The sequence below is a fragment of the Drosophila sulfurigaster genome, chromosome X (assembly GCF_023558435.1).
Source record: "Drosophila sulfurigaster albostrigata strain 15112-1811.04 chromosome X, ASM2355843v2, whole genome shotgun sequence".
NCBI classification, from domain to species: domain Eukaryota; kingdom Metazoa; phylum Arthropoda; class Insecta; order Diptera; family Drosophilidae; genus Drosophila; species Drosophila sulfurigaster.
The window spans coordinates 11,676,483-11,693,906 of NC_084885.1; the positions used below are offsets into that span (position 1 = coordinate 11,676,483).

The 17,424-nt window shown below is 37.7% G+C and overlaps 5 protein-coding genes across 8 annotated transcripts; 4 read left to right on the forward strand and 1 right to left on the reverse strand.

The window, feature by feature from the left end:
- The first annotated feature begins 1,880 nt into the window (after nucleotides 1-1,880).
- LOC133848929 (protein sisterless A) lies at nucleotides 1,881-2,972 on the forward strand. The gene has a single exon (XM_062284678.1). The coding sequence runs from the start codon at nucleotides 2,295-2,297 to the stop codon at nucleotides 2,883-2,885; it is 591 nt and encodes a 196-aa protein (XP_062140662.1). The 5' UTR covers nucleotides 1,881-2,294; the 3' UTR covers nucleotides 2,886-2,972.
- Nucleotides 2,973-3,517: 545 nt separating this feature from the next.
- LOC133848909 (uncharacterized) lies at nucleotides 3,518-11,431 on the forward strand. 3 transcript variants are annotated; one of them, XM_062284650.1, is made up of 3 exons: nucleotides 3,518-3,763; nucleotides 7,901-9,111; nucleotides 10,151-11,431. In XM_062284650.1, the coding sequence occupies exons 2-3, from the start codon at nucleotides 8,345-8,347 to the stop codon at nucleotides 11,334-11,336; spliced, it is 1,953 nt and encodes a 650-aa protein (XP_062140634.1). In that variant the 5' UTR covers nucleotides 3,518-3,763; nucleotides 7,901-8,344; the 3' UTR covers nucleotides 11,337-11,431. The 3 variants fall into 3 exon arrangements, with proteins under 3 accessions (XP_062140634.1, XP_062140635.1, XP_062140636.1); XM_062284651.1 differs by having other exon boundaries at nucleotides 7,949-9,111; XM_062284652.1 differs by having other exon boundaries at nucleotides 10,235-11,430.
- Nucleotides 11,432-11,609: 178 nt separating this feature from the next.
- Nucleotides 11,610-12,149, reverse strand: LOC133848823 (uncharacterized). The gene is made up of 2 exons (XM_062284519.1): nucleotides 11,905-12,149; nucleotides 11,610-11,846 (listed from the first exon to the last, which is right to left on the reverse strand). The coding sequence occupies exons 1-2, from the start codon at nucleotides 12,041-12,043 to the stop codon at nucleotides 11,671-11,673; spliced, it is 315 nt and encodes a 104-aa protein (XP_062140503.1). The 5' UTR covers nucleotides 12,044-12,149; the 3' UTR covers nucleotides 11,610-11,670.
- Nucleotides 12,150-12,239: 90 nt separating this feature from the next.
- LOC133848822 (uncharacterized) lies at nucleotides 12,240-14,155 on the forward strand. Its single transcript, XM_062284518.1, has 2 exons — nucleotides 12,240-12,425; nucleotides 12,479-14,155. The coding sequence occupies exons 1-2, from the start codon at nucleotides 12,345-12,347 to the stop codon at nucleotides 13,883-13,885; spliced, it is 1,488 nt and encodes a 495-aa protein (XP_062140502.1). The 5' UTR covers nucleotides 12,240-12,344; the 3' UTR covers nucleotides 13,886-14,155.
- A 2,325-nt stretch (nucleotides 14,156-16,480) lies between these two features.
- LOC133848472 (uncharacterized) lies at nucleotides 16,481-17,081 on the forward strand. Of its 2 annotated transcripts, none has more exons than XM_062284064.1 (2): nucleotides 16,481-16,535; nucleotides 16,584-17,081. In XM_062284064.1, the coding sequence occupies exon 2, from the start codon at nucleotides 16,593-16,595 to the stop codon at nucleotides 17,004-17,006; it is 414 nt and encodes a 137-aa protein (XP_062140048.1). In that variant the 5' UTR covers nucleotides 16,481-16,535; nucleotides 16,584-16,592; the 3' UTR covers nucleotides 17,007-17,081. The 2 variants fall into 2 exon arrangements, with proteins under 2 accessions (XP_062140048.1, XP_062140049.1); XM_062284065.1 differs by having other exon boundaries at nucleotides 16,489-16,767; nucleotides 16,828-17,079.
- The last annotated feature ends 343 nt before the right edge of the window (nucleotides 17,082-17,424 follow it).

Here is a 17,424-nt window from a genome sequence, read left to right on the forward strand (position 1 = left end):
CGAAGCACATCAAAGTATCTAAAATAACAGCACAAAGTGAAATGCACAAAATGTGATAATTTGAACTCTGCAAGTAACGGTAAAAAATGCACACACACTTCTGTATATGTAATTTACCCAGCTTAAAGGAATATGCATAAACATGTTGCCATTGGGATTTTTGCAATGATGTTTTATTATTGCTAAGCCGGGGGCAGTTAATTTAATTGTTGCCATCGTAGTCCGTTTATTACCTGCAACAGGCAGCAACATGTCCAGTTGAACTGTCATGTCCGCCACAAGTCAAATTTCTTACCTGATACCGATTGCAGCACTTGACCCGTCACCAGGTATTGGGTTAACCCAAACCCAGCCACAACTACAGCTACACTTCAGTGTCACAGTTGCAGGTAACACGACCAATGCGAATCGAGTTTTTGGGCTGCCGATTCTTGATTGGTTTATGCCAGCTTATGGCTTATCGCCACTCCAGCCAAAAGTGAAACTCGTTCCTCGCAAAGCAAAAGTACCTCAATTCTAATATTAGCCTCTCTGTCTGCGATATTGATAAGCTCTGATAAGCTGGACTTGTGGTGCACACACATTTTAGTTGACAATTGCAATTTAGCACTCAGCATGTGAGCAAACCCAAACCCAAACCAAAATCAAATTCCTCCTCCTTCCGTACATCTCTTGTATCTTTATCTCATGACAAGTTTTGTTGTATTGTAACTGAACTGAAACAATGCCTTTACTTTTGCTCAATTTAATTTCGTATTTGCCTAAGACCTTGTTCCTTATCTCGCATAATTTGACAAATACTTTTTAGGTATAGATATAAACATTCCATGAGATAGTACGATAATTTCTGAGATTTATGATAATTCATTCTCCAAATTCATGAATATAATCTTATACTAAGAATATGAAAATAACAAAATTAAAGGCAGAAGGCAAAATGTAGATGGTTCACAATACACAATACATTATAAAACATTGTTCAATGTATTTCTTTTTTTATATATTTAAGTGTGTTTATGCACTATTTAATATGTATACATAATACACTTCTTTTTTAATATATTTTATATGAAACATTATTCAACTCAAGTTTTCCAATCTAAGCCAACAAATATTATGTTTTAAACACATCAACTATTTGAATATAAATTATATATCTTCGAAATTAAAAATCAAAGAAATATCACAATTCGTATGATACTAACATATGTATTGCTTGCAGGGAAATTCCTAAAATGAAAGAAGTATTTTTTGATTTAATTTAGTTTAATACATTTAGATTTTAAGAAGTTTATAGGCTTTGCAACTTTTCAAATACTTTAACTTTTCTAAGCGTATTTTTATATTCAAAGCAAATGAAATTGAATAAGAATAAGAAATGAATTATTAAACAAATTTCTAACTTTAACTTCAACGATGAAATTGGTTGAATTTGAAGGTGATTTATTTTAAACAATTTTATAAATGTCTGATCAAAAGCATAAGAAATAAAACTAATTTTCAACTTTGTCGTTTAAAATGATCTATTTTGATGTAATATAGTTCGTTATTAGATCGATACAGAAATAATCATAAACGTCTAATTGTGTAATATTACAAATATAATGAATTTTGAGCTCTATTACAAAATTGAATATTAAAATGTGACTTAATCGTTGATATATTTTGTAAAAATGACTTAGAATGTATTCAGCTATTACAAAGTTTATGATAAGTTACGAATTTTAAGTAATCACTAATATATGTTTTGCTATGATTTATTTTAAGCAATTAAAAAAATGAAAATGAAATCAAAATGATTTCAAGCTTGTGTTTCTAACATATTTCGTTCAAATTGAATAGAGTTGTTATAATTGAGTTCGTTGTAAGATCTTTACAGAAAAAATCATAAACGTACTTAGTACTTCATTTAGGTTCATAAGTTGTGTTTAGTAGCTGTTGCTTCAATAGCTGAAACGGAAACACATTCGATCCCCTGGTGAGTTCTGCCATGCAGACGGCTCGTCTGCTAATCCGTTTGTTTACTGGCCAGCGAATGGTTTATGTTGGCAGACAGGTAGAAAGTTAGGTAGCCGGACAGCGAGGAAAACAAGATCATAAAATGGTTGTTGCTGTTGATTCATAAGAGGTTCCCATTGCCAACCGTAGGCAGGTCAAACAGTGGGCAGGTCAGAGCCTTGAGAGCTATATAAACGAGACGCTGTCGAGACGAAGCCAGCAAATACGATTTAGACTTTGAGGTGAACAGATCGTGATAAACAGACAGAAGAGAACACATCTCTATCGATATCGATATGGAGCAGAGCAATCTTTACAAGCAACCAGTGTACACATACTATCCAAGTGCTGAGATGATGATGCATCCGCTGGCGATGAAGAAACCCAGTTTGATGCAGTACAACAATAAGCCGGAGCAGATTGATCAGATGGTGGAGCAGGAGCTGCAGCTTCTGAAGTCACACTATGCCAACGAGGAGCAACGTTACGTCGACCAGATGCTGATCGCCAATCCCATCACCGTGGAGCGACGTCCGCCAGCCACGCGACCCGAAGAGACAACCGAGACAACGACAACGACAACTGCGACTCCGAATCCAGCCTCCAGTCGCGACGTGCAACGCCAGCGAGCAGAATCGTGCCGCAAGTCGCGCTACAACAACAAGATCAAGAAGGCCAAGCTGCGATTCCGACACAAGTACGCCTGCAACCAGCTGACGGAGAGCACCAAACTCTTGAGCTGCATGCGCGACGTGATCGCCCAAGCAGAGGCGCAGCTCCTTGCCCGCGGCTTCAATCGTGCCGCCTTGGAGCGCATGCGTCACAACTTTGGCGTCGACCGCTGTGGCGATGTCGAGCCCAACAGCATGATGAACATGAATCACTGAAAACAGTCGCTGGCGTTGCACTTGATATACATGAGCACACATTCTATTATTATATAGTACATACCATATAAATGCATATTAGTTGTAAGCGAGACCATCTCTAAGTTGTACAAAGAGAAGGAGTTATTTTCTATTATTACCTTATATTTAAGCACTTTTTTTTCTTGTTGGCTTAAACTTTTTTTTAATAAACTATTATGCAAAGCAAAAGAATCAAGCACATATTTTTCAATTAATATTTAAATACTTAAGAAACTTAAATAAGAGTTGTTCATATAATATGTAGAAAATGTCTTAAATTAATTTGAAGACATGTTTCTTGAAAATGAAGAACTTAGTTTGCATTATCAATTTATACTTAAGCACATTTTTTTTCAATAAACTATTATGCAAAGCAAAAGTAAATAAACTGTTTCACATTTTTCTTTTTATTAATTTCATTTTAAAGTGTTAGATATAATTCAATAATATTTAAAAGTCGGTTCTATTGCAATTTTAATTATAATTCTTTTGAAATTTATTATTATGATACATTTCAAGCGAAATGAAAATGAATCGATGAAACAAAATAATCGATGACTATCGGTGGGCACGCTAGAGATGACAAAAAACATATAGAGATGGGGCAATGTAACTCGATAAGAGCATGGCGTGGAAATGCAAAGTGCGTAATTACAAAAGCTTTTGTGGAAATTTGGAATGCAGAATACTTGACTACTTGCTGTTGACTTTGCAATATATAATTGGATTGGATGCATGTTTGTGGCGCAAGTAATACATGATGTCCCTCGAAGATGACGCCCACCGCAGATCGCAGATGGCAAAGTAACAACTGAAGTATAAAAGGAGAGACAAGACATTGTCAAGCGAACGATAAGGTAAATTTGCATTGTCAATGCTGTCTCGAGAAGTGCTCGATGTCGAAGTGTCTGTCTGCGATTGCTTGTTAGGCAAATGGACTTGCATCTCTCTCTCTCTCTCTGCGAGTGTGTGTGTGTTGGCTAAGAGGAATCGCGTAGACTGTAATCCAATTGCAAGCCGGGGGCATTAGTCCAATTTGGGAAACAGACAGACAGACAGACAGAGAGAGAGAAGGACAGACAGAAGTGCGGATAATGCTCAGATGGCAGCCAAAAGCAAATCGGATGCACTGAATCGTTGACTTCGTTTCGATTCGTTTTGGGTGTCATTGTTATTCCAGTTGTTGTTGTTATTGGCGTGTGGCATGTGGCAGTGGCTGGTGGCAGGTGGCAGGTGGCAGCAAATCCGCCATGATTGCGTTTTTGCAACAATTTCAGCGGTGCAAAAGATGCAAATGCAATGCCACCGGAAGTTATAGCCATCGTCACGGCCATGAGTGTTTGCTGAGCTTCAATTTGTTCTCCTGCCAGTTCGCTACTTTCGTTTTCTTTTTTTTTTTTGGTGATAGGGGGAATGGCGAAATGATGTGGAATTAAGTGCAAAAATATATAAGAATGCAAGCGGGCAAAATGGCCCCAACAATGGCCACACGAATTTGCAACGACTTTGCGCTGATGTTAAATTTCATTTTCACGTGCTACGTACAAATGATTTCATTTCGCTTCACTGCATCGCACTGCAGTGGCTGTTCCTCTCCCCCTTTGCCTCCTCTTCGCGCTGCTCTGGACACGCACGTCGAGCGTCATTTCATCGTTGCGCAGTCGGATCTCGTCAGAACTTAGTGAAGTGCATATAACGGCCTCGTCATAATAATAAATGGCAAAACGTTTTCAAACTTAACGCTTTCCAATTTGATTTTATCGCACGGTCATAAACCAGCTCCATCGCCTCACTCCCCCAGAGAGAGAGAGAGAGAGAGACACACACAATGGAGCCCATGAGAAAGGGAAGCAGAGCTCTATTCATTTTTACTTTTGATGTTGATGTTGTTATTGCTATTGTTTGTTTGCCAGAGAGTTCGGAGTTCGTTTCGTTGGCAATTGTCTTGATGCACCCATAACTATATACGTTGAACAGGGCTGAGCACCGTCTGAGCTGAGCTGCTGCTCTCAGTGCTTGCATCAAACTTTGAAGCTGTCACACCTGGCGTATACGCGATAAAGTGCACGACACTGCTGCTCGCAAGCTGATAGACAGACAACAAGCAAAGGAAACGAACGATAGAGACAGCGACAGAGAGTGAGAGAGAGAGTGGGAGTGAGAGTTGGCCAAGCTTTCATTCAATGCACGTTTCTAATGCGATGAATTGCTTTTTCAATTTTCCAATTTATTTTTCATTTTGAAAACCACACACACACACAAACACACACACACACACAGACAGCGAATCGAGTTGTTTGTCCGTGTAAGTGAGCAAAATGGCAGCGAGTGTGGACAGTGGCTGTGAAAGAAAAGTGTAGCACAGTTTATTGATGGTTTTTGTTGCTGCACTTGGCAGCGGAAGTCGACGTAACGCATGTGCGCGAAGGGGGATGCTCCCCCAACCTCCCCCCTCCCTTCGCTCTGCCAAGACGTGCTCAAATAGCAACAAACACAACAGCCACACATCACACATGCACACAGAAAGAGAGAAACAATATTCGCACCCGCAATGGGAATGGCAAAAAAAACAAGAGCAACACTCAATTTTTTGGTAAAAGCGTTCGGTTTGCACAGTGGTTTAATGCACTCGAAACTCACTCGAAAGTGGAGAAGAACATTTACTTAATCGACGAACTCTAATGCCTAAAAATCTATCGAATTTGAAACATTGTTTGTATTTAACAAACATTTAAGTACATCAGTAATTTATTTGATTTAAATACTTTATGTTTAACAATGCAAAACAGTTTTTCAACTATTAATCTATCATAGGAAATTTAAGTGATTAAGATGTTATTTATGGATTATTGTAATTCTATACTTTGACTACAAATGATAGATTCTTATATGTACTTTTATTTATTATTATTGTAATTCTATACTTTGACTACAAATGATAGATTCTTATATGTACTTTTATTATACTTATTCCTAATATTTATGCATTCATTTATTTCAATTTTACTTGAAGAATGCATTGCAATTAAAATTCCGATATTTCTATATTTTACCATAATAGATACAATTTCTTAAATACAAATTATTCTCATTCCTAATATTTTCGTTTTTATTTATTTAAATTTAGTTTAAAAAAAAACACTGTAATAATTTAAATTTTATTTAAAAAAATCGATTATAATCAATATTTTTTTATATGCACAAATTATTCTCATTCCTAAGACTTTCTTTAATAATTATTTCAATCAATTTTTCAAAATATTGCAATAAACAGCATTTGTTGCAATTTCAAATTTTCACCACTGTTTTCCCCTAACAAACAAAAAATGAGCGGAGGAAAACAACAACAGATTGGGACTGAATAGGGCAATCTGATTAAAAATCATATCAGCAATTTTTCGCTGATTTTTTTGCACTTAGGCACCTAAATTGTGTGTCCAGAATTTGTACGCATCACTGGAGAACTGTAAACCCAGAACGGTTCGGCGATTCAGCTGGTCGAGGACCGCCGTCAGACCGGCATAATTCAATTACGTTGCTATCCACGCCACGCTTTGAAAAAAGGTTTTTGTGTGAATTGTAAAAATACTTCAGAGTCACAAAAAAAACAAATTTGGCATTGCATTCATTAAGTCAAGTGGTTTCAAAATTTGAATATCAAGTACTGTTGGATTTCCGTCCTTTGCTTCAAATATTTCTAGTGTGTGGTCTTCAAGTGTTTATTAAGTCTCCTTTGCCGTCGCGTACTTGACTATCTTTCTGTGCGTTATTATTATTTTTCTATCAAGTATATGGTGAATATTGCGCTTGGTAGTACAAATAAGTAAAATTATGGAAAAATACTGAGTTTTAGTATTTTAGTAGCTTGGACTATGTTGAAGGTTGAAATACTTTTGATACTCTCTATCTTTTTCTGCCTTATTATTATTTGTATATCCAGTATGTGGTAAATTTTGTGCTTGTTAATATAAATACGTAAAATTTGGGGAAAATACTGAATTTTAGTAGCTTGGCTTACAGAATTATACTGGCTATTTTGAAGATGGAAATACTTTTGGACACGTCTTTATTAAGTCTCACTATCTTTCTGTGCTTTATTATTATTTTCTATCAAGTATGTGGTGAATATTGCGCTTGGTAATACAAATAAGTAAAATTATGGAAAAATAATAAATTTTAGTAGCTTCGATTTTAGAATGATATGTTGAAAGTTGAAATACTTTTCGCCACGTCTTGATTAAGTCTCTCTAACTTTCTTTGCCCTATAATTATTTTCTTCCAAGTATGTGGTGAATATTATGCTGTTTGCTAAAGGAATACTGACTTTTAGTAGCTTGGCCTTAAGAATTATACTGACTATGTTGAAACACTTTTGAACACCAATGTGCCAATTTGCATTTTATTTTCTTTACGATTCGTTTTGAGTTTCTATTTCTGCTCGGATTTTCATTGCAATTGAACCAATTTTGATCAAATCAGCATATTTAACTATTAGATACCTAAAAATAAGTTCAAAATATTAAAATTTAATAAAAATATGAACAAAATTAAAAGCCCTAATTCAATTTTGTTTTTCAACTTTTTAATAATTAACACATCAATCAATATTTAAAAAAGTTCTGGTCTAGCATTTAATAAATTGCTTAACAGTGGAAACATTGAAAATCAAAATACATATAATCAATAAACCAAACATCGGAGTTGGCATATTTTACTGTTTACTTACATTAATGTTTGCTTCAATAACACAAATTTGGCATCAATTCATTAAAGAATATTCATATAGGATTAAGTTATTTATGAGCTATTTTTAATGTTATTATATTTTTCGCGTAACACTGCTATTTTAATGAAAATTAGAATGCATCCTTTAAACTATTGGGTTTATAATAGTATTTTTAAATTTTTAACACGTAGGTCGTAAGCACTGCTATTTCAATGTTCACAGGTGTATATAAAAATATCATTTACCATTTCTTAATTATCTTTGATAGGTATCTCGAAGTCGAGCTATCAGCTAATCGATTGTTCTCGTTATGCAGCTTATTGTCGCTTTATGTGGAAAGAGCGAGTATCGTTTTTGCTTGGACTAACAACCATTTGGAAATGAACAGCAGCGCGCAGCCAAAAATGTCGCAATTCAATTTCCCTTTTGGTCAGCTTGGGACAATGGTGAATGGAAAGGAAACTCAACGATGTTTGCTCAAGGCGAGAAGCGAGAGGCGGCAACAGCTGTGGGAGAATGGCTGCTGACATAACTGGTCTCTAATTACGCTTGAGTCAACAAACAAAATTGCAGGTGTCAAAACATGAGATAAGAGCCGAGCCGAGCCAAAGCAATAGCTAAAGCATTTGGCCGTGGCTTTGGCATTGGCTTGTGACTTGCTGCCGTATTCATTGGCTTCATTTGTGGATGCCACGCGGCAACGAACGGTGGCATGGCACGCAAGCAGTTGTTGCAACTTCTGCTCGCCTTGATGCTGCAGACACAGACGCTGTCGCAGATACTGGACACTGGACTCCTAGAGCAGACAATGAACGACATTCCCCACGTGCATGTGATGCTGCGACGCCGGCAGCTGCACGAGGATGCGGCCAATGCGAATGCCCGCTGGTTCATGCAACGCACGGAGACGCCACACTGCACACACAGCTACGATGAGGAGCAGTCGCTGCCAGGCGTGGACAGTCGCGATAGCCTCGCTCTGGTCATCGGTCTGCCGCAATTAATCTCAAACAGCGGTGCCGCAGCTTTGATGCAACGAGCTGGCGTCTTTTTCTACATCGTTGGCGACGCCCTCGGCGAGCTGAGCGAACAGCAGCTGCTGCAAGTGGAGCAGAGCTGCCGGCAATTGTGGATTCGTCGCAAGATCTACAACCGCTACATCATTACCGATACCGCCATCTACATCTATGATCCCTTTGCACGCCGCGATGCGAACGGAGTGGATGCCTGGGAGGCGTCTTTTGGTCGCCTCTTGCCCTTCATGGGTGGCGAGCCATTGCCTGAGCTGTTGTTCCACAACATGCGCGGTTATCCGCTGCGTGTGCAGATCTTCAAGTCGGTCTATGCACGGCCCGTCTTCGATCCCGAGACGGGACTGCTCGCTGAGCTCACTGGCGTCGACTGGGAAGTGGCGCAGACACTGCGAGATCTGCTTAACTTCACTATGGATCTGCAGGAGCCCGACAAGAACTACTTTGGGTATGTCCAAATCGATGCTTGCTTCGTCGGATATGTGGCATAGTAATGCGTTCTGGCTGGCTTTGAGAATGTGAATAGTAGCGGAGTTTCATTAGTATCATACTTAGAGAGAAAGCGAGAGAAGAACATTTTTCTATATATGAAATTGATTTATGTAACTAGCATCACAAATATATGTGAGATATAGTAATCGGTTGGTAGCTACTTGGATATGAATAAGGATTTATTAAGATGGCTTTAAAAATTAGAAAGTATTATGTATAAAAAGAGGTGGCCATAATAATAAGTAGAGAAAGCGGAAAACGAACATTTTCCTATATATATGTAATTGATTTATGCACTGCCAGTTGGATAAACTAGTATCATAGATGTATGCATGATATAGTAATCGGTTGGTAAATACTTAAGTGTGAACAAAGAATCATTAAGGAAGCTTTAAAATCGAGAAAGTAATATGTATAAAAGAGGAGGTCAGACGGAAAACTAAACATATGTAATTGCTTAGGTTGCTATTTATGCATTCCCAGCGGGAGAAATTAGTATGACAGATATAAGATATAGCAATCGGTTGGTAAATACTTGGGTGTGAACAAGATTTCATTAAGTTGGGTTTAAAAGGAAGAAAGTAATGTATAAAAAGCGGTTGACAGACGAAGACCAACATTTTTCTATATAATTAAGTAGCTTGATATAGTAATCGGCTGATATGTACTTGGGTGTGAAAAAGGTTAAGTTACGAAGGCTTTAAAATTGATAGAATATACATAGAAGTTGGAAAGAAATTCTGAAAGGAAGAATCAAGGGTTGCGTTGTTGAGAATACTATTCAATCAGGGGATAACCAAAGGCAGCTAATAGTAAATACTTGAGTATGAAGGAGGTCTCTCCTTCCTATAACATAAAGAATCATCAGATACTATACACTTCTTCATTCCGGTGAAATAAGTTCAGGAAGGAGAAGAAAAGCTTTGTTAAAAATAATATTTAATCAAGGAACACCTTAAAGACTAATCAGATACTAAACACTTCATAATTTACAGTGAAATAACTTCAGGAGGAAGAAGAAAGGCTTTATTAAGAATACTATTCAATCAGATACTTTACATATCTTCATATATTCACAGCGAACGCAGCGCGAATGGCAGCTACAATGGCGCCATCGGATCCATTCAGAACGATGGCCTGGATATTTGTCTCACGGGTTTCTTTGTCAAGGATTATCTGGTGCAGGATGACATGGACTTTACGGTGGCCGTCTACGATGATCAACTGTGCATCTACGTGCCCAAAGCGAGTCCCATACCACAGTCCATACTGCCCATCTTTGCGGTGGGCTACGACATCTGGCTGGGCTTCATACTGATGGCCTTTGTGTGCGCCTTCATCTGGCTGCTGTTGCGCGTGATCAATCTGCGGCTGCGCATCGTGACGGTGGCCGGACGTCGATTGTGGCAACAGGCGTTGGCCATTGTCGTGGACACGTGGGTGGTGTGGGTGCGTGTGAATCTATCGCATCTCCCCGATAGCTATGCAGAGCGCATGTTCATTGGTTCGCTGTGCCTGGTCAGCGTCATCTTTGGGGCCATCTTCGAGTCAAGCTTGGCCACCGTGTACATTCATCCGCTGCACTACAAAGACATCATGACGATGCAGGATTTAGACGACAGCGGACTGAAGGTTGAGTACAAGTACACATCGATGGCCGATGATTTGTTCTTCAGCGAGACTTCGCCATTGTTTGCCAGTCTCAATAAGAAACTATGGTGGAATCGCGATCTCAATTTCGATGTCACTCTTGAGGTGGCCACCGTGGGCGGCAAGGCGGGCGTCTCACGCTACAACTCGCTGATCATGGAGTCGGCCAACTATTTGCTAACGCAACGCATTTGGATTGTGCCCGAGTGTCCCAAGTACTACACCATCTCGTATGTGCTGCCCCGCGACGCCCCTTGGGAGGAGGCAGTCAATACTCAACTGTTGCGACTGCTCAACGCTGGGCTAATTCACAAATGGATTCTGGATCAAAAGTATCGGGTGACTATGAGGATGCGCACCATCCTCAATCAGGCTGAGGACAACGCCAGCCCAATTCGGGTCCTAACCATCGGGGATCTTCAGCTCGCCTTCTATGTGGTCATTGTGGGCACTCTTCTTGCATCGCTAGGATTTATCGGGGAGCACGTGTGGCTGCGACATAGTTTGCGTGGCTCACGCAAGAAGCTATAAAGATTGAAGCTACTAAGAATATACTACAATATTTTGTAATGATTTTTTTGTTTTCTTTTTAAGTACTGTACTATAAATTATGGTATATGCTGCTTGTAAACCAAAATAATTCTTAACAAAATATATTATATATTTCTCTGATACATACTGTACTTAATCTAGCTCTCGTCTATTTTGAATCTTTTAATTTATGCCTACAAAGATTTCCTCGCATCTGTTGAAAATTACAATATGGAATTCATCACAAAGTTAATAAGGCTTTAGAGTGCTAATAACTGCATTGATTTTTATTAGATATGTTAGTTTTTAATACAAATCTAAAATAACGCAATGTTCAATAGTACTTTAAATAAGTCACATAAGCCAGAATAGCGAACCCAGCTAGAATGCACAGAAAGTAATAGAATTTGTGATATTTCGGATTAAGTGACTTGAGAAGTAGACAAAAAGCATCCATCGGCGAATGTGGATCGTAAGTTCGTAACGATGAAGTTTCCATGATGATCCTGCCTTTATTATAGAAATAATCACTTAGATTCAGATATTGATTAGATAAATTGGAGCTTACTCATTGTGGGCGATCGATTGACACGTGGACGCCTCCTTGCTTTTTTATAGAGGTTCTTCACAAACTGCGAGTAAGGAAACCCATCGGAGTCAGTGTCACTTCCATTCGGTGAACTATAGATAAGCCTCATATCAGCCATTCTGGTAAACTGATTCAATATTAATACATTATTTTCACTAAAGTAATTTATCTCTTATTTTAAATAAGCTTCAGTCTTTACCCTTTTTTTTCAGCGATGACACTGCACCTGATGCTCAAGTTGATAATGACAGCTTAAGATACGATAATAATAATCGATAATTAGTGTTTTGACAAACTCTGTTTCAGTTTCCAGCACTGGAAAATATCAAAAAGCTGTCGACAAAATAAGTTGTCAAGTGAAGAATACTTTTTTTTTTTTCTTTCGGAGGAAATTGAATTCGTAAAACGGGACAAGCGAGATGGACCCAACTGGACCATATCCGGATTTTAGTGATCCAGTCTCAGACCTGGAAGGGCAACCCATAAATAACATTGTAAACGTAAGTGAGAAAGCCACCAAATCAAAGTTTAAAGCTAATGACGCCAACTGCAGAATGTGAACGTGACATCTGAGGATGACCCATCACGGGGTTCACATAATCTTATAGATTTTCTTTCAAGCACGGAATTTAATGATCAAGGACAAACCGGAAATAATATAGTCAGCAACTCAACTATAGATTATAGCACATATGATTCCCGTGTGCAGGATGTAAATGAGATGTTGGCCGGAGACTTCACTTGGGGAGAAGAATGTTTTTTCGATCGGCCTCTAGACTTTGAGATGATTAATCAAGATCCGTTTGCAACCAATATTGTTGCAGAGAATGGCAACCAACCAGAAGAATATCGCAATTATCAAACAGAGCTAGCGGACTTCTATGAGACATTCGATGAAAATCTCATGTGGGAATCACTAAATCTTATGGAACTGCCTCCAAATTTCGAGATTAAAGATCAAATCCCAACCGAATATAATATTGACACAGTGAATGTTAAGCAACCCATCGAAAATTCCACTAATGATGGCCAACTGCAGGAAGAAATGCCATGGCTATCACAAAATATGACTTCCACTAATGATGGCCAACTGCAGGAAGAAATGCCATGGCTATCACAAAATCTGACTTCCACTAATGATGGCCAACTGCAGGAAGAAATGCCATGGCTATCACAAAATCTGACTTCAAGTTATAAGATAATCGATGCGGAGCAATTCCAAAATAATAATGTCAACAATTCACCAATTCAAAATACTATTTCCGAGGCCCAATTGCAGACAGTGAATGATGTCACATTGACCGAAGAAAATCTTATAAATCAGACTTCAAGTTATAAGATCAATGTCAACAATTCACCAATTCAAAATACTATTTCCGAGGCCCAATTGCAGACAGTGAATGATGTCACATTGACTGAAGAAAATCTTATAAATCAGACTCCAAGTTATAAGATCAATGATCAAGAAAACGTTGAAACGGAAAACAATATTATCACCAAGTTACCAAACGATAATACTTCCTCTGAATACCAATTACAGAATGATGGAACATTCGGCGAAGATCTGTCAGGTGCCACTCAAAATCTAAACGAACTCACTTCAACCAACGATCCCGAACAGATGGAAAATAATGGAGTCATTATCTTCCCAATAGATAATACCTCACTCATTTCAAGCAGCGATCCCGAACAGACAGAAAATAATGAAGTCCTTATGCTACCAACAGATAACACCATTGATGAGGCCCAAGCAGCGGAGGAAAACGTGATGATTCCATCACATATCCTTATTGATCTGACGCCAAGATTTGTGATCAATGATCCTCGCATATCGACTGAGATCGGTACGATCTTTGATTTGCCCATTCAGTACACTTCGGGGCAAATCATGAACATGGAGGTGGTTCTATGCGAGGATATGTTTCCGAATGTACCCTCAGATTTTGGGCAGACAGATTAGAAAGGATGAATAATGAACACGTATTGGCGAATCCTTTGAAATTTCTCAATTAAAATAAACGCTGATGTTACAAATAATTTTTTTTTTTTAACAAATTTTAGTTTTAAAGGTGAAATAGCATTTAAAAAGTAAGGGGTTTAAGTGTTACAAATTCAGTTTATACATGATTAATGCCACAATTCATAATCTTTATATTGCTTATGGGTAGAGATTTGTAACACGAAAGGGTTATAATCATTTAGGTATGATTTCCATGTTAATTACAAATCAGTTTTTCTGATTAACATAGGAAGGAATGTTAATATTAATCACCTTTTTTTTTTGTTATAATGTATACTTTATTTACAGATTCTCTTGTGATAATAATTACATAAGTTTTTAAGAATCGCCAGAATTGTCAATAAATGATAGAATACAAATTAAAAATAATGCATTTATTTATACATATTATTTAATTTGAGCGAATCCAGAATCCCTTTAAGTAGTCATCATGGGGGTGTCCAGTGCCAGCCAAATACTCGGTTTCAGTTGCAATTTCGATTCGGTTTGGTTTGGAGGAGAAATGTCTGGCAGACTCTTCTCTTTTGGACCGTGGCTGGTTGTGGTCGAGTGTTGTCCTTTGCCAAATGCGTGTGCCGCATTTCATTTCGTTTTATGCGATGCTCTGCAAATTTCATTTGCCAGAGGCCAGCAGCTAAAATCAACCTGCAATTTAAGCTCACACACGCAAATATATATAGCGATTCTCACTGTCGTTGTTGAAGGCCAGAAACGCTTATATAATTTAGCCATGTTAACAATGATACGCGCCAATGGCCAATGGCGACGATGAGGACGATGGCGACGGCAGGGGTGGCGGGGGTGCAGGCCCAGAGACTGACTGTAACTGCAAACTGGCAAATCGAATTGGCAGCCCACCAAAATGCATATTGCAATCCAAGGCTGCATCGCAAATGCAGCCACAGTAATTATTGCTCATTGGCAAATTCAAAGGTATTTCTATCGTATACTTAAAATGATCAATGGCATCTTGCATCTTAATTGTTCTTCGCTTCGTGTTAAAGCTTGAAATTATGGAAAATGGAACTCCTAAACATTGCGAATACTATACATAATACAGTAGATCAATAAAAAGCCGTTATTTTCTAGCAAACTTTACTTTTCCTGTGAAAATGAAATTATAATATATTAAAATTTGATTTAATCTTTAATTTTACATCATAAATTACAAATTGTTTGTTGAAGATGTTTTTTGAGTTGATGTTAAAAAGCATGGCTATTTATTGGGAACAGCATCAGTACAGAAGTGATTCCTTTCCTTTTAAAAATACATATTCAATATTTTAGTATGAGGTTCTTCTTAGGGAGTGTCTACTGTGTGCACATTACGCACGCACACATCAGTTACTGTATGTGTTTATTTAGCAATTGGGGTCTGCACACGAAATTACAATTAAACAGCCGCAGCGGCCACGACGACAACTCATTTAAGCATTCAAATGTGCACTTCAGCTATCACACACACACACACATACACAAGCACACAATTAAATATTCCAGGGATTATGGCATCTTGACTGCACCAACTGAGATCTTGAAGTCCCTCCTCCCATATTTGAAATCATCCTGGCTTTTGATATTCGATGCGACCATCGACGCAGTATTTGAAGGGATTTTGTGTATTTACCACAGAGCTGCAACAAGCACTTGAATGCTGGACTTGCACTTCATATCGATCGATTATACATATGTATAATGTGTATAATCATATCATATGTTAAATATGATTTATGTTACATATCATGATTTCATAATAAAACTACTACTACAGCAAATAAACAAGCAAATTTATTGAATAATCGAATATCGACTATTTACCTCTCTGAGCTACTATGGATAGTCTTTTGTCACTATCGATGGTGGTGGGCAATTTTCACAAACAGCTTCATTAGAGAAGAGCGCGAGGTTCGAGGTTTGCAAGAATTTTGGTTACAAAAAGTAAACAAACGAACAATACTGACATTCTTCTATTTTTGCTATGAAATTAATGGATAGAATAATATTTCAGTTATTTACTTAGCCTTGTCTTTTGACTTGAAGTTTTTGTTTTGTTAATAAGTTGATCTCCGATTTTTGTTCCTTTATTTCATACTGAAATGTTATATTAATTTTGATCTCTAATATTTTTAGTTGTAGTTATAGGATTAAGCACAAAATATATAAAATATATACATTCGAAATTGCTTATAATTCAAAACGATAGTATCGAATTTCCTTTCCCAAATATTGAATGTCACCTCCACCGATACTTTCCCAGCTCTAGTATGTACACGGTGGCCAAACTCTACTCGAATATGGCCCGAAAGATGACGATGGCTAAACACAGCACGCATTTGCTTTAGGGCCAAGAATAGATCGATGATATTGGGATATGATTTGGTTCTCCTCTCGAATGCAATTTTCTTCTTCGTAAAAAAAACGATTCTCTTGGTCAATTTTTTCGTCCATAGCCTTTCGATGTTTTCCAGTGCTGAAAACTGAAATTATGAAATCGATTATTATTATCAAAAGTGAAGCTAAGCATCTGATTACTAGAAAGTTCAAGCACAACGTGCAGTGTCGTCAGCAAAAAAAGAGGTTAAAACTGAATGTAAAATAAATAATAAATTAATTGTGAATTCTATTAACAATATATCAGTTTTCCAGAATGGCTGTTGTGAGCATTGGCTATACTTCGACAAATGGATATGAGAGTGACTTGGATGGGTTCCCTTACTCGCAGTTTGTGAAGAACCTCTATAGAATGAGGCGGGAGCGACAGCAGCGCGAAGGTGCTCCGCCAATGAGACCTCAGTACAGGCGTCCGCGTGCCAGAAGAATGCGTATGCATATGCGACTCTCAATTTCTTCAACTCTAAATAATAACTATTTCGATTATGAAGGAGCACGCATAATACGCATGGAACGACGCCGCAACGATCCGCCGCATTCGCCGTTTGAGGCTTTTTGTCTGCTCCTCAAATCCTTAAATCCGAAATATCATTTCGAATTCTATTGCTTTCTGTGGGTTCTAGCTGCGTTCGCTATTCTGGCTTATGTGACTTATTGGAAGTGTTATTGAAAACTGGATTGTATCAATTGGTGCTGTATTATCACACAACAAATGTAATAAAAATCAATGAAATCTGTTGCTTTTTAATGTTTTTAACACGCTGTTTTGGAACATGTGCAAAGCTGCCAACAATCCAATTGGATAAATAATCTTTAACAGTAATCAACAATAATCAATAACAGAGTAATGTAAATTATCAGATTAATCGAATAAATTGAATCTAGGTTTTTAATTTCGATTTATAACAGCTGATTTGAGGTCCCTATACATTTCAGTGTCGGAAGTATCGATATTATAATAATAAATAATAAAATAATGGATGATTTTATAATGATGTGATCAACAAATTTTGAGAATTTGTTTAGGAAATGGATTGGGATGGCTAACTCCCATTGCAATAGTTGCTTAGTTGCTTATTTTACGTAAT

What these genes read in the sequence shown, in the direction of transcription:
- LOC133848823 (XM_062284519.1), bottom strand. Translation starts at nt 12,043, where the DNA reads ATGGCTGATATGAGGCTTATCTATAGTTCACCGAATGGAAGTGACACT. An exon ending in CAATCGATCGCCCACAATGA is followed by an intron (nt 11,847 to 11,904) that starts GTAAGCTCCAAT and finishes TCTATAATAAAG; the next exon opens with GCAGGATCATCATGGAAACT.
- LOC133848822 (XM_062284518.1), top strand. Translation starts at nt 12,345, where the DNA reads ATGGACCCAACTGGACCATATCCGGATTTTAGTGATCCAGTCTCAGAC. An exon ending in CCATAAATAACATTGTAAAC is followed by an intron (nt 12,426 to 12,478) that starts GTAAGTGAGAAA and finishes CGCCAACTGCAG; the next exon opens with AATGTGAACGTGACATCTGA.
- LOC133848909 (XM_062284650.1), top strand. Translation starts at nt 8,345, where the DNA reads ATGGCACGCAAGCAGTTGTTGCAACTTCTGCTCGCCTTGATGCTGCAG. An exon ending in CCCGACAAGAACTACTTTGG is followed by an intron (nt 9,112 to 10,150) that starts GTATGTCCAAAT and finishes CATAATTTACAG; the next exon opens with TGAAATAACTTCAGGAGGAA.
- LOC133848472 (XM_062284064.1), top strand. Translation starts at nt 16,593, where the DNA reads ATGGCTGTTGTGAGCATTGGCTATACTTCGACAAATGGATATGAGAGT.
- LOC133848929 (XM_062284678.1), top strand. Translation starts at nt 2,295, where the DNA reads ATGGAGCAGAGCAATCTTTACAAGCAACCAGTGTACACATACTATCCA.